The 15,967-nt window shown below is 40.0% G+C and overlaps 2 protein-coding genes across 4 annotated transcripts in view; one reads left to right on the top strand and one right to left on the bottom strand.

Moving 5' to 3' along the window:
• The window catches only part of PREPL (prolyl endopeptidase like), a 25,586-nt gene extending 18,445 nt beyond the window's left edge, over positions 1-7,141 (top strand). For all 3 annotated transcript variants that reach the window (XM_030557674.1, XM_030557675.1, XM_030557676.1), the window contains 5 exons: positions 1,043-1,259; positions 1,770-1,919; positions 3,045-3,171; positions 5,975-6,057; positions 7,055-7,141. In XM_030557674.1, coding sequence (XP_030413534.1) covers positions 1,043-1,259; positions 1,770-1,919; positions 3,045-3,171; positions 5,975-6,057; positions 7,055-7,108 — 631 coding nt within the window. In that variant the 3' untranslated portion in view covers positions 7,109-7,141. The remainder of the gene's footprint in view (positions 1-1,042; positions 1,260-1,769; positions 1,920-3,044; positions 3,172-5,974; positions 6,058-7,054) is intronic.
• The window catches only part of SLC3A1 (solute carrier family 3 member 1), a 23,514-nt gene continuing 14,652 nt past the window's right edge, over positions 7,106-15,967 (bottom strand). Inside the window, exons 8-10 of the mRNA XM_030557677.1 lie at positions 14,357-14,503; positions 10,070-10,186; positions 7,106-9,141 (exon numbers count right to left, since the gene is read on the bottom strand). Of these exons, the coding sequence (XP_030413537.1) occupies positions 8,701-9,141; positions 10,070-10,186; positions 14,357-14,503 (705 nt within the window). The 3' untranslated portion in view covers positions 7,106-8,700. The remainder of the gene's footprint in view (positions 9,142-10,069; positions 10,187-14,356; positions 14,504-15,967) is intronic.

Raw genomic sequence — 15,967 nt, 5'->3', positions numbered from 1 at the left:
CTCTTTCCAGCTTCCATTTGGTTCTAAAAAATTCATTCGTCTGATCAAAGATACAGGAAAACTCCATTATTTCTCAGTTATGTTCTTTAACAGGGAAAAAATGTTGCCTACATGAGGTGAAATATTATTGCTCATGAGGCTAGTTCAACTATAAAATCATCTTCGGAGTCCACGGTTACATTTATATTCTGATATTGCTCAATGGAAAACGTTCTTTTTCTATTAGCATCTTATGACTTAGCCAAGTCTTACTTGTTTTACAATGATAACATTACAGATGAAGAATTCTGGCAATTTATTCAGTTTTGATTTTGTTCTAAATTGAAGGATGCCATAAGGTAATTTAGATCCAAATTACTGATTTGTGAAAAATATTTCTGATGTTTCATATGATTAACAATATTAATGAAGTATTATTTTAAAAAAATAGAATTAAACTTTCCCTTGAAGTGTTTGCAACCGCACATTGTAGCGATGTGCAAGTGTATGTGAACCAGAAAGTGAAAGTGATTAGCCTAGTGTCCTAACTCAAACTCAATGAAAGGCAACATCTCAATGAATGTAATAAACTGATTTAATTTTTCATTGTTTAATGGATTAGTAACACACAGATGGAAAAATATTTTTTTCCTGAGTTTCCCTTTATTTTTTAAGTGTGTGTATAAATAATTTTAGAGTGATATTATCTACTTTGGTAACTTAAAGTATTGATCTACTGTGACAACAACCCAGGCAGACCTTCCCTCAAAGTCCTTCTCTGATGACTTTATGGAATATTCACACTAAGCAGATTGGTGCATATGCAGTTCTAGAGACAGTGCACACATACTAGGTTGGGGTTTTTTAAAGTTTCACCAGAGTTCATGGGGTTTTTTTCCCCTGCATTTTGCCATGAAGTGAGTAGGTGTTTGTATGATAGAAAGAAAGGGAAGGCTAGTTATGGATACTAAAATATTATTTTGTACTACCACAGATGATGATGTCTTAATATTTGAAACATAAGTTCTGTGCCATTTGTGACTTGAATTGTTTTAAATTTCAGGGGTGGCGGAGAGTTAGGCCTGAGTTGGCATAAAGATGGATGTATGCATAATAAACTCAAAGGTCTCCACGACCTTAAGGCTTGTATAATGCTCTTGCATGGACTAGGATTTTCTCAGCCAAAGTATACAGCGCTAACAGGTAGCAGTGCAGGAGGAGTTCTTGCAGGAGCTCTGTGCAATGCTGATCCTGACCTCATCAGAGCTGTAGTTTTGCAGGTGAGATGACAGATTTCTAATGGAATAGGAGGTTAAACTATGTTGTTTATTTTATCTTCTCTAATTTCAGAATTAGTCAACAGTTTCTTACTCAGTGAAAGATTGTTCAAGGAAGGGGGTAATGTTGCAATTTCATTATATGAGGGAGCAGACAGACATTGTTTACCCTGAAGAGCTAAGACTAGGGAAGGCTATAGAAAAGAGAGTTGTCATAGTGAAGGTAAGAGGAGATGGAAGTATGGCTAAGGATTTCAGCATAGGTAGAATCGAGGTGCTTATACATACACAGCATAGAATAAATAATTATTTGGAAACACTTTTATAATCATGTAAACTTGTGAGCATCAGCAAGAGGATTAAAGGAGTCTTTCCACTGACTTCATTGGATGTTGAGTCACGTTGTAATTTTGTGCCTTCACAGACATTTAGTGGATTCTAGTAGAGTAGACTGGACTTTACGTGAAGGTCCAGTGTCCTTGTATTAACTGTATCTTTTTGTTTTGTTTTTAGGCCCCTTTCGTAGATGTTCTAAATACAATGTTGGACACTGATCTCCCACTGACAATTGAAGAACAGGAAGAATGGGGAAATCCATTAGCAGATGAAAAGTACATGGAATATATTAAAAGTTACTGCCCTTATCATAATATTAAGCCACAGGTACTAAGGAGTAATTAAACCATTCTGCTTTTTCTTAATACAATGTATAGTACCACACAGAATAAATAAATAAAACATTTAATCATGAAAATGCAGAGTTGGATTTTCTAAAGATTCATTCTTTAGGGCCTTTGGAACATACAGCTTTAAAAAAGCTCTGAGATTGTGAACTATGTGTTCTTAAAAGATAAATCTTGATTGAATATGAGGAAGCCATCTTTGGCTAGTTAGTTCAAAGCAATATAGATTATTCCTGTAGTGTACAAAATCATAAATAGCTGCTGAAATTAATTGAACACCTCCCCTTAGACAAGCAATCTCAAAAGTTTTATTGCTGGCATACTATAAAGTATTCGATTATTCCTATTATACAGCAAACCACAGCATGAAAAATATTGCTGCTTCCCTTGTGAGGATTTTTAAATAGTTTTCCTGACAGACTAGGGAATTGTCACTGTGGAAGACAAGTAATGTCACTAGACACATGGTGCAAGCAAGTGTTTCAGTGTCATTTCTGAATGGCTAATTCATTTTCTCTGAACTGTGACTGGTTACTAATGCTGTACAACTTCCCTAAAGATAGTCTTCTGTGTATGTGAACTCTTACTACATCTAATTTGATGCAAAGTTTGACTCTTTTTATCTGTAAATTAAGATCACAGCCAGAAGTAAATGTAATTGTAAGTAAAATTGCTTATTTGTAAGCTGATAAGTGACTAGAGCTCCTTTTGCCTCAGTCCTACATGGGTGAGGCAGTCCCCAGGAAGTGTGGAGTTGCTCCAGTAACTCTCAGCAGAGGGATTTTGTTAGGAGGGGAGAGGCATGGTCAGAGTATTCTGCGCTTTGGTTATCACTTCATGGCAGATGGTCCCTTGAGGATAAATCTGGCAGTTTTCAGACCAAACCAATTTTCAAGTTAAAATTATAGGGATGCTAATGTAGGGCTTTATAAAAAGAAGCTGGCTGCAATGCTAAATATAGAAGATATCTTTTCTCAATCATTGTCAAATGTAACAAGCCTTCAAGTACTGTAATAGTATAGGGATTCAAAGTGGAACTCTTCAGGTTGTTCACATTTGAGGAAGTGGAAATGTTAATAACTCCCCCCCCCCATCTCTCTTTTAGGCTTATCCTTCAGTTTTAATCACAGCATATGAAAATGATCAACGAATACCACTGATAGGATTATTAAGATACGTTCATAAACTTAGAAGAGCAGAAAGGGATCATGCTAGAAGCATGAATAAGAAAGGTAATGTGAAAGTGTCTTTTATATATGTTGTTAAATAAGCACACACAAAAGTCACATAATTAATTATCCATCAATCATATGACATGTAAGAGTGGAAGGGATCTTGATAGGTCATCTAGTCCACTGCATTGAGGCAGCTCCCAGCCCTGACAGATGTTTGTCGAACCTGTTCTTAAAAACCTCTAATGACAGGAATTTCACAGCCTCCCTAGATAATTTGTTCCATTATGCATGTGTGTACTATATAAAGCACAATATCGAAAAGTTGGAAGCAATTCAGGGTACCTATAACCTTGAGAAATTAGTCTCCCTATATTTATTGTATAGTGTGGCAGAGCTCCGACCTTGTCCCTAGGGGTCCCACGCTTCGAGGCGGTTTATGCTAGCCTCAGTGGCTCACTACCACTGTTAGGGGGCTTATTCCTTCACCCTGTCACTTCCCTGGTCCTTCTCCCATGAACAGAGAGCAACAATACCCGAAGTCCAAAGGCGCAAACAATTCGATGTTTATTGGGGTGAACTTCCAGCAAGCATGATGCCAGTTTCCTTCCTTAGTGTCCCCCGTTCCAGCTCTGACACCACAGAGCCTTGCCTGTGTCCCCATCACCTGTTCCCATTCCCCCTTTAGCAAAACATGATCCTAATTCCCCCATCCCTGTTCCCATCCCCTCCCCCCTTACTTCCTGATTGACTGCAGACTATATAGTAAAACTTGAGTTCTGCTTAGCAATACCTTAACCAATCATTTTATTGAAATTTAACTAACCAATCCTAATATATTGTAACATGGTTATTTAACCAATTCTATCCCACCACCTTAATTGGTTTATACCCAACAAAATTAATTATACAGCAGACAGAAACAATTACAGAACCAGACAGAGACCATGCAAATAAACATACAAAACAATACAGAAGTGAGGATTTCACAACTACAGACATAAGGGTTTTCCAGCTGTGTCTATTGATAAGTGAGTTCTTACCAGATAGGATGCTATCAAACTAAGTTTTCTTTTACGTCTGCTAGGCTCTTCTCTTTCTCTGGAGGTGAAAGATCGAATCACCTTCCTAACAGCCCCAGATTGCCTTATTTCAATGTGACTAGTTCGGAATGTGAGGATGTGACCATATACTTCCCAGTTTATGGCTGGCCTCTGCTGCTTAGCTGAACCAGGCCTCAGACTGTCACAGTAAGAAGAGGCCATTACATAGACAGTGATTTTTTGATTTTTTATTATACCTCTATAACTGGCTAAGTGATAAGAATACACCTAAATTCTTAAAGTATAGGCCTTTACAGACAGACCTGAATATCTATATCCTAACGCTGACCCTCCACATAGCCCTTCTCCTCAAGGGCCAGGGTTACAGTCCACTGAGCCCTTTTCATCATAAGCCAGCAAGGAGGTTGGTGAGAGAACTTCCACGGTCTCTGTTGTCCCTAGGGCTTATTTCAGAACAGTTTAGTCTCCTGTCCTGACAGGGGCCTGTCTTCCCTTCCCAGGAGGTGTTTCTGTAGTGGCAGGTTGGGGGGAACCCGGGCCTGCCCTCTTCTCCAGGTTCCGGCCCAGGGACCCTAATGGTAACAGCTGTTGGCAGCTGACTTTTCACTGCCAGAGTTGCTACATTTCCCTGGGCCACTTCCCCACAGCTCTCCAGCGGCTCCCTTACCGATGGCTTGAGGATGTCTTCGTTAACCTGCCCATCAGCTGCACTTCCTCTCCCCTGACTCTTCTCAGCCTGAGTGGAGTGAGCCCTTTTATAGTATCAAAAGGTCGTTAATTAATCAGGTGTTCACATTACCGTAATGGACTCACCTGACTCTTTGCAGGTTAATTGGAGTCAGGTGTTCTCATTAGGCTGGAGCAGCCCCTGCTCTGGTCAATCAGTGAACAGAAAACTGCTAATCCAGTGGCCAGTATATCTGCCTTCAACTACTTTGTTGTACCCAATTGGCCTGGGTCTATGATGATGCGTTAAGCTGCCTACTTGTAATGATATGGGTAGGGCTAAAGCTTTTAGTACTCACTCTCCAGAATCTTAAAAGGCACTCATCAATTTGAGATCTAAAATTTGCCTTAAAATAGTCAAGCTAATGGGTGCTAAATAATTATTTTTAAAAAATTAAATAAATAATCCACTTCATGTATCATTCCATTGCTGTGAATTTTAAAGCCCTTTATTATTCAGAGCCTGCACAAACCTATTTCCCTGTTCATTCTGAAGTTGTAGACATGCTATTCCCAGAGATACAATGACATGACTGTTAAAGCACAGAAGTTGTATATTGTTGATAGAAGTTATCACCAGCCAAGAACTTTCTTTCAGTAACAGATGCTAAAATTATTTTTTAGTACAACAGAATCCAACTAATCTGTACTAATGAGGGGAAGAGGCCCTCTTTCATCGTTTTAGCTCTTGAATTAGCTGTTCCTGTCAGCTGGGAGCCTAGCTGCAGGGAATAAGTAAAGATGGCAGCTGCTCCTGCCTTGCTCATGAAGAAAAAAAATCCATCCTTCAGATGGAGAGACAATTGTGTATATATACTTCCTGAAACGTAATCATCAGGAACCATTTAATGCAAATAGTTCATCTACCAACCTATTACATGTGGTCTAATGTCATACAATTTGGAGTTTTGTTTGTTTTTTTGGGTTGTTTTTTTCAATTTTCTTGCTTGTAGAACTACACAGACATCTTGTCCAGGATAGTGGTAATATCATCCCTCTCCACACATAATACACTCAGCTCCACCTTTCTGTGTTCGTTCAACAGTGACCAACGTTAAATGTTTTTGTTTCAGGAAACCTGATACCTAATATCATCTTAAATGTTCAGGCAGGAGGCAGTCATTGTGCTCCATTGTGGGAAGACTCATTAAATGAGGTATGATTCCTCTATTTTATAGTTAGTATACACTTCATTATAGATTTGTTTTTGTCCTAACACTATGATATCATTTTTGTGTATTATTTAATATATATTGGAGCTAACAAACGAGAACCACTGGCCTGGGAGTTTGAATGCTCAGCTGCTGTTCCTGGTTCCCTGTGTGTGTGATCATAGACAAGTCACTTAACCTCATTGTGCCTCAGCTTACCCATCTTTTAAATGGAGTAATTAACTATGGAACTGCTCACCAGTGTTCTGAGCTTTAAGTGTTTGTAAAATGCTTTGATACCTTTGGATGAACAGCTCTAAATAGTGCAAAGTATTAGTACAGTAATAGCGAAAGCTTTACACCATCCAATTGTAAAGGCTTCAAATGTTCTGATTAAATTGCCTTTCATTTGCTCTCATCAGCCTTCTTGGTTGAGAAAATCACCAATGTGTTTCTGTAGCTTTAAATTTTGCAAGTTTGGTTTATACTGTGGGTGGCAATTTGTCTTTTAGAAATTCCAGATTCTCATGGCCCCAGCTGCATCCCCTGCCAAACCATGGAAGCAGCTGGGGAGGGGGATGCGGCCCCTGGCAAAAGCCATGGGGCTTGGGTGAATGACCCGAACCCCTGCTAAGCCTGGGACTGGGGCTGTAGGATTTTTTTTTTTAAACTCCTAAGCTTCCTAAAAATAACATAGTTTAAGCAAATCAACTCAGAAAGCACCTGGTGACACCTCCTTCACTGTTACTGCTGTCCCATGCCCAATGTTTTCTTACTGGGAAGCTTTTCAGATCTCAGTGGCTGCTTTTTTTCTAAAGAAAATTGAGCAAGAAAATCTGTTTACATCTCAGATTGCTGCAGGTCAGTATTTAGTGGCACCAGTGGCTATCAGGGTGAATAATGTAAGAAGGGGCCAGAAAAAGTGTGGGAAGGTTTGACAGAAATCCAAAGATTTTTTAGAATAAGTCCTCTGATTTTTTAACCAAATTTTTATTGTTTTAGGTTACAAGCCACCTTGCTTTTCTCTACAAAGAATTTGGACTTGAGAGAGAATAACTTGAAGAAGTGGTTTATTTAACATGCACAGTTATTTCAGAATTTGTTGAAAGATTTAAAAACTGTGTATGTACACATTAGACTTCTGAAAAAGCCATATCACATACCTGTAAATTTAAAAAATGAGCACTCATTCTCCAAAGGAACCAGCTGTAATAGATCCCTATTTATGGGTCCCTGATTCCGGTGCATAACCAGACCAGGAGCTCATAAGGACAGAGTTGTGTGAGCTACTGGCTTATATATACATACCAGGTGGTAAATTCCTTCCCTGCTGCATTAGAGGAGCAGCATCTCCAGCCACCAGTTCCTTGTGCAAACAAAAAATGTGAATGAATACAAACATCCATCCCAAATCTACAGAGGAGGGTGGATCCCTTATAATTCTTCTATGAAGATTGAATTTGTGACTAAGGCTAAGATTTTACATTGGTTATTTTTAATAAAAGTCACCAACAGATCAGGGGCAATAAACAAAAATTCACAGAGCTCGTGACCTGTCCATGGCTTTTACTACAAATAATTGGAGGAGGGGGTTTGATGAGGGGGAATGACTGACAGGCCAAGCCCCCTGCCATGGCAAGGGTTACAGCTCCCGTTCCAGAGCTGGCTGCAGCTGTGGGACAGTGAAGCATGGCCCCAGCTGCATCCCCTGCCAAACCCTGGCAGCAGCTGGGGAGGGGGGATGCAGCCCCTGGCAAAAGCCATGGGGCTTGGGTGCATGACCCCCCCAACCCCTGCCAAGCCTGGAGTCCTGGTTCCAGCCAGCCCCAGTTACAGGGCAGGAGTGCACAGTCCTGCCTCCCCATCCTGAAGCCCTAGAAGTCCCGGAGATCTAGTAAAATCACGGAATCCATGACTGCCATGACCTCTGTGACTAAATCGTAGCTTTAATTATGACATGTTTGGTAAGTAAATTTCTCTTCCAGCTGATACTAAACACTTGTTTGTTACATATTTACCTTGATCATCTCTCAATTTTCTCTTTCCTCTAAATGAGTTGTTTTAAAATTGACCTGATGACTTATTTGCTTCTAACTATTTCAGACAATTCAGTGCCCATTACACAAATAGGAAACTTGCAAAACAAGTACTATGGAGCGTAAACTGCCAAAGGATTTGCGGCTAAGTTGTGGCAGTCAGATACAGTGCACAGGTACAACACACAAGCAGGAAATCCTAAGAGCTTTATACCTTAGGCACAATGCCTCTAGGAGCCTTATAGGCATATGGTTAGTGTTCTACCCTTGCACAAATACTTATCTGAATGGACCAGCCCCAGGGAGGCTTTATAAGGGAGGATCCTTACCCTTCCTGGTGCCTGTTCAAATCCCTCTGGAAGCTTCTAGCCTCCCTGGTTGTTGGTTAATTGGTTACCCTTAACGTAAGCACCTTCTGCCCTCCACTCACCACCATTGCTCACACACCAATAAAAGAGGCCAGACAATTAAGCCACTTTAGTTTGTTTATGGACTGCTGTTCATTTAATACACAAACCAGAAAGTTTAAAAAGCCATTGCCACAGTATTTACCTGAAATCAACACTTTCTGCCTTAAATGCATAAAACAAAATTTCCTACATGCCCTCGCACTTAGCAATGCATGTAGAGTATATTCAAGGCACTAGAATAACATGCTTTTTCAGCCACAAAACACTTCCCTTGGAAAGCTTCCGTAGTATGAACTGTCTTCCTTGTTTTATACTCAAGGACAATTCCTTCCCCTTTTTCAGTTTTAATTGTTTTGGTATTTACAACTTTACCGGTGTTGCTAAAAATAGTGCTTAGCCTTATGGTAGCTTCAGACGGAAGCTCAGAAACTACAGCTTTCAGGTCTATGATTGATTCCTGTCCAAAATTAAGAACCATTATAAAGACTGTGTCTAATCCATCTAATTCCCTCAGATACACAAAAACATTGCTGTCATTCCAAATATAGCACATCCATCCCCTATGAATGGGCAGCTCATTGTTGCGAAGTAAATTTAGCTCTCGATATAGATTCAGTGTTGAGTTAGGTTGAGTCTTTTGAAGCTGTTTTAAAAAAAAAGTCACATCATTACCATAGTCATTTATTCCTCATTAAATATTGAAAATGTTACTTTGAAGTACAGAAGTGGTTACCACATCTGCTAAGATTATCTTCCCACCTTTCTGACTATGCTCCCACTGCAAATCCTTCCACAGATTCAAGTTGAAGCTATTTGTCCTCAGCCTCTGGGGACCTTCACAACTCTGCCTCTCCATATACTTATCTGCCCTATCTCTCCCCATATTGTCCACCTTTGCCACTCCACCAATGATGATAGCCTTGTCTCCTCCTACAACTGTCTTTGCTCCTTCCAATGCGCTTCATACACTTTTTGTAAACAAAGCATTCCATACCAAGGAATCAGAGCATTCAGCATCAAGGATTGGATCTTGCTCCCACTGACTTCAGTGCTGCAGAAGCAACCCCCAATGGATTAGGTTCAAGTATTTTTTTCTTTGCTGTTGTTCACTGTTGTAGATCAACAATACCTTTATTTGACCTACCTGGTGTAATGGCAACTGCCAAGGTTGGTCTTAGACAGATTAATATATGCAAACCTAGAAATGCATCCATCTTATTTCCCTGCTAAGTTTAACAAAGCCTACTTGTATTAATCTAAATTAAAATGGGGGTGAGAGAATTTCAGATTAATCTTGAAAGATTAAATGAATTAGACTAAAAAAAAAATCATTTCAGTATCACCATATTTTTCTGGTTAAATGAGGGCTGGTAAAATAGCCTTTGCTGTTGCAATAAGATTTTTTTTTACCATTTTTCTTCCGCAGATTCGTTTTTTCTTAGTTTTAGTTTTACTTAGCTAAACTGCCACATTCCACTAATCAAAACAAATTAGAGCTTCATTTAGCTGAAGCTATTTTGCTAGCATTTTTTTGTAACCCATACGACTGTGTCCTTAATTTAAATACTTACTTCGACATTTACATTTTGGTAGTCCAGATTAACAGGTAACCAGCTTATGTTACCCTCACTGAAGCCAGCATGAAGTTGGCCATTCCACTGCATGGGTGACTTCTCTGGAAAGGTCACCTAAAAAAGAAGAGAGTATTGGGCACCATTCAAAAACATCCTCGTTAATGTGCTAAAGAATGATCTTTTGCTCAAGTTTATCTCTCATGTCAAGATTATTCCATCTCACAGGAGACTTTAATTAGGTCTTCGACAGGAAGTAATTAAAAATCCCAGAAGTGTAGGGGGATCATAAAGAGAGAGAATCAGAAGCTATCACTGAAAGGGGGAGGAAAAACTGTGTAATGGGTTTGGCACTGGACTGGGTGCTGCAGATTTGTGTTCAGTTCCCAGCTCAGACACTCATTTTCTGTGTGACTTCTGGGAAGTTACATAATCTGCTCTGCATCAGTTCCCCATCTGTAAAATGGAGATACTACTTGCTTACCCTGCCCAGAAGTGGTGTGAGGATAAAAAGCTATTAATGATTATTAGGTGGTCAGATTCTACAGTAATGAGGGTCATGTAAATTCTTTGACAGGTAGAAATGCAGTTAGTGGATATATGGAGTGATCTGTATCCTGGAAAGAGATACTGTACTAATATTTGAATAATCGAAGTTTCTATTAAATGTGAAGACTGTAAGTACCTTATTCAGTAGCATATCAGTGCTTGTTAATTGTTCTAGTGTGTATTATATTTTAGCTCTAATTATCTGAGAAAATTTAATCTGTCCTGATGGGTGCTTTGTAAATATATTACAGTTTTCAATATATCAGTCCTTTTGTAGAATTCCCTTCTCAAGTGAAATATATACTCTTGGAACTCATGGTCTGTAACAGGTAAATAAAAAACATGTCAAAACTTGCTTGCAAAACATAAGAAATTATTTAAAATTGAGACGTGTGACAGTTGTACTATATGTTGCAAAACAAATTATTACATTTGATCAAAAAATGAAAAGCTAACTTTGTGAAAACTTCCAAGTTTTGTTTTGAAAAGTTCAAAATAGACTTTCAAAAACATTTCCTGAATGTTGTTCAATATTTTTGTAAAAAATTTATTGAATGTGATTGAACACCTTATCTAAATGATCAAAAGCTCTAGCAACAGTTGCAATGATTTGATAAATTTTGTAAAATTTTAAAAACAAAATGTCACACACTCATTTCAGCGATTTCACCAAGGAAAAAAGTATGTGTGTGTTTAAAAAAAAAAAAAAAAAAGGCCTTAGTGAAAATTTTGACCAGTTGTACCACTTTCCTTTCTGTGGCAATATAGATACTGGGTTTCTCCTGCTCACATGTTCTGACAGGCAGGATAACCACCAGTTCCAGATGTCTGTACCCTGTAATGCTCCCTCACCACATTCCGTTTATCTCCTGAGGCTTCAGTTGTTACTCCTGCAGGAATTCTGTGCCACACACAATTTTTTTTTCCCCTGCAGAAAAACTTTTTCTGGAAAGTTGCTGCAGTTCTGCTTTTTGCCACAAGGGGCCACTGTGGCACTAGAACAGAGCAGCCAATCCCCTGCCAGCCTCAGCACTCAAAGGGAAGAGAGAGAGCCTGCCTTCTTCATGGTACTGGTGAGGCCACATCAGGAGAAAGGGAATATGGATAGACAGACAGTGTGGACAAAGTGGGGCTGCTGGGGGGACAAAGATGAGTTCATAAAGGCTACTGTGGGAGGACAGACTGGGGCAGGGACTGTACGGGAGTGGAGGTGCTGGAACACATGGGGATGGGGGGGTGTAGGGCCACATGGGGGAAGAGGGTTGATTGAGTGGAGTCACAGACACATGGGGAGGGGGTGCAGGGACACATGGGGACAGGGGCAGATGTGTCCAACTGAGTGGGAGACACTAAGAATAAGCCAGGGTCTGCATGGGGGAGGCTCCCTACCAATTCCTCTCTGCCCCCCCAAAAACCTGTTGTATAATTTTCCCACCCATATGCAGCAACCCTCCAAGTTCACATCTAGACTCTTTCCCAGCAGTTACTTCCCTTTCCCTCGACTCCTCCATTATCCCTGACTGCCCCAAGCGTTTACACTGCTTCTGAGGGGTGCAGGAAATACGGTTCTGTATTGTCGTTTAAATGAATTATTACTTAGAGTTCTGTATTAGTATGCCTAGTAAGGAATCTATTCGTCAAGAAATTTCCTGAATTTTTTTTGTCTATTGTTACAGACATACTTGCTGATGGGTACTTTGAAATAAATTACCAAAATAATTCAAACTGGTATGATTATAGTGTGTTGTTTTGGTAATATTTTAAAAATCTGCAAATTTTATTTGTGTGCAGAATTTTTAATATTTCAGTGCAGCATTCCCCCAGGAGTAAATTTTCATGGCTGCAGAAGTGTACCTCAGCAAATGACTCCTCCTTTCTCAGAGACCCTGCTCATGAGTCCTGTCTCTGATGGTTAAAGGAAACCTTTCTTTCCGTCCTGTGGCCCAGGGCTCAGGACTGGATGGCCATTGAAACCCCAGAGTGAGAGGGCTGTGCCAAAGGGTGAGACCTTTCTAAGAAGTAGCTTTGTGTTTGCAGCAGACATGGCTCTGGGATCTATAGTAATAAGCTCTTGAGAAGCTTTGTCAGCATATTTCTGGAAGGAAAGAAAGTTTTCCTGAAAAGATTTAAACTTTTAGAAGGACTCATTAATCCACTGGAAGGGTCCAGGGGAAAAAGTGGGTTTGTCACTGAAACTCTTTTCCTCAACACAGAACTCTTTTCAGCATCCAAGGCAGACTACTTTGGTGCCTAGATGTGTATTATCACTATTAGCCACGAGACTGCAATGTGTGTTTTATTCTACTACACCCTTAAACACCATATACTTCCTTCAGCCCTACTGGGGCTGCGGGCAGTGGGCAGAGGAGCCTACTTTGGGAAGGCTAGTCCTACCATTGCTGTTATCCACATGCAGTCCTTGTGCTCAGGTCATCTAGGGCTGGATAACTACTAGCTCTGTGCAGGGGCATGAGGAGATGAAGCTACTCTGGTTCTCTCACACACTTAGTTCTCTCCCATAGCGAGTGAGTAAGAAACCAAAAAAAGGAGGAACATTTGCCATTCAGAATGCTCCCACTCAATGCTGTCTTTTCATTAAGATAATAATGAGAATAATCAAGTGGTTGCTCCCGTTTCACTGGGGAAAGATTATTTTAGAAACAGGACAGTGGTTGGGGATGGAATGAGAAATATATTGATATTCAGGCCTGTCTGCAAAGGCCTATACTTTAAGAATTTAGGTGTATTCTTATCACTTATCTAGTTATAGAGCAATAAAAGAGAATCAAAATCACTCTGTGTGTAAGGGCCTTCTCTCGCTGTGACAGTCTGAGGCCTGGTTCTTAGGCTAAAGCCTTCGGCTAAGCAGCAGAGGCAGCCATAACCTGGGAAATGTATGGTCACATCCTTACAGTCCAAACTAGTCACACTGAAATAAGGTGCTATTGGGCTGTTAGGAATATCAGGACAGGATTGTATTCCTATCACCTCCAGAGAAAGGGAAGAGCCTAGAAGATGTAAAAGGAAATTTAGTTTGATAGCATCCTGTCTGGCAAGAACTCACTTATCAATAGCTGGGATGTGAAATCCTCATTTCTGTATTGTTTTATCACTGTAGTCTCCACTTCCCTATTGTTTGTCTGTATAATCTCTGTCTGGTTCTGTGACTGTTTCTGTCTGCTGTATAATTAATTTTGTTGGGTGTAAACTAATTAAGGTGGTGGGATATAATTGGTTAAATAACCATGTTACAACGTGTCAGGATTGGTTGGTTAGTTAAATTTCAGTAAAATGATTGGTTAAGGTATTGCTAAGCAGAACTCAAGTTTTACTATATAGTCTGCAGTCAATCAGGAAGTAAGGCGGGGGGATGGGAACAGGGAATGGGGGTAGGGGAATTGGAATCAAGTTTTGATTAAAGGGGAATGGGAACAGGGAATGAGATCAGGGACGGCTCTGTGGTGTCAGAGCTGGGAAGGGGGACACTGAGGAAGGAAACTGGAATTATGCTTGCTGGAAGTTCACCCCAATAAACATCAAATTGTTTGCGCCTTTGGACTTCGGGTATTGTTGCTCTCTGGTCATGCGAGAAGGACCAGAGAAGTGAGAGGGTGAAGGAATAAGCCCCCTAACATATGTGCTTAATTAAACAAAAGTTACTGTTTTGTTGGAAAATTCTGTGTACTCAGAACTAACAGTGCTCCTTAGGGTATTTGAATTTATAAGTCCTTCACTCACATTTTCAGTTGCAATATTTTCCATTCCTATTTCTTCACCATAATAAGTTGTAGGTGTCCCAGGAAGAGTTAAAAGGAGCATATTTATGACCTTAGTGTATTCTTTTCCAATCCGAGATGTAATTCGAGCAGTGCTAGGGTCTCCAACCTAAACAAAAATAATTTCTTATATCAAAATACAAGAATAAAGGTCCATACTAAAACTAAAAACATCCATATGACATTGGTCTAACACAAGTTCTGTTCATTTACATCAATGTAAACATGGAGTAACTTCATTTAAACTAGTGGACTTGCTCTGCATTTATAGAGGTGTAAGTGAGGAGAATCTGGCTCTGTTCCCTTGTGAAATGATGTATGTTAAAAGCACTGGGTAGCTAGTAGCCCCAGAGGAAAAAAGTTTCACATATATTTCTATTATATTGTCCAAGCACTTACATGCTTTATGATAGGAGTGCTCAGTAGCATAACTGTTTTACTATTGCTTCCCTCCTGCTCCCTCCCCCAAGAGATGCTGCTCTGTATGGTATAATGGTAGCAAATCTATTCCATTATCACTGAATGCAGAATGAGATTTTATCATATTAAGTAAAAGAGGTGGGTTTTTTTAATGTAACAAAATGTTAACTATAAATCTCAGGATGCATTGCATCAATTTTATATGATCTTTTTTCGTATATTTTCAAAAGGTTTTCTACATTAAATCCTACAATGCAAACTATTAAGTTTATTTGACTTCTTTCTTTCACTTCCATATCCTCAAGGAGAAAGATTTGAGTATTTTTATATCAGTAAAATTTGCTGCCTGACAACTGAAATCTGGAAATACTACCAACAGCATGACAGACCGAAGTAAGCAATGCTGATATATTAGCATCCCAGCCAACAGTGTCTTCCATTCTAACACAAACACCCTCGGTTACAGTTCTCACGTCTTTCTGCCAACATTTGCTTCGCTGACCACAGTTATTTTTCTGCTGCGTAGTGCTGATTTTGTGAGGGTAGCATTCATCCATTGTAATAGGAGCAATGGAAGCCCCTCAGCACTTTGGGACTATGGTGATTCCACTGCACTAGAGGCAGACGTCCAAGGAGCAGGCACACTTGGGCAGCTTGACTTGCACCACAGACCAACATGGGGGAAAAGAGCGGCAGAGCGGAGCCACTTTATGCACAGAATCAGAGGCCATAATCCCTTAGGTAGAAGGTGCATAGGGTCAGAGCCTCTATTCCAGTCCCAGAGCTGCAGCAGCTGACATGGAAGCAGTCTGGAGCGGTTTCAAATGTGCCTCAAGGTTTAGAGGGATTCTGTCACCTTTCCCAAATCCCACATCATTCCTGGCACAAACCTTGTTTGGCCAAGGAAAGGGGGAGTGGAATATTATCCTGAAAGAATAAAAAAGGTGCCTGATGATGAAGTTTAAAACTAAGCAAAAATGCTATCACACTCCTGTAAATATGCTTGGGATGGATAACCTGGACCTGCTAGAGCCATTGCTGTAGTGGGCTGAGAGAACATGGTAGATTTCACAGATACAACAGCTATAGTTATTTTGGGTTTGTTCTTACTCCAATGAGAGCTTTTCTGTGGGCTGTAATAGGAGCAGGAACA

The sequence above is a fragment of the Gopherus evgoodei genome, chromosome 3 (assembly GCF_007399415.2).
Source record: "Gopherus evgoodei ecotype Sinaloan lineage chromosome 3, rGopEvg1_v1.p, whole genome shotgun sequence".
NCBI classification, from domain to species: domain Eukaryota; kingdom Metazoa; phylum Chordata; order Testudines; family Testudinidae; genus Gopherus; species Gopherus evgoodei.
Note: the sequence above shows the minus strand (reverse complement) of the source record. Positions and strands in the feature narration are given on the sequence as shown.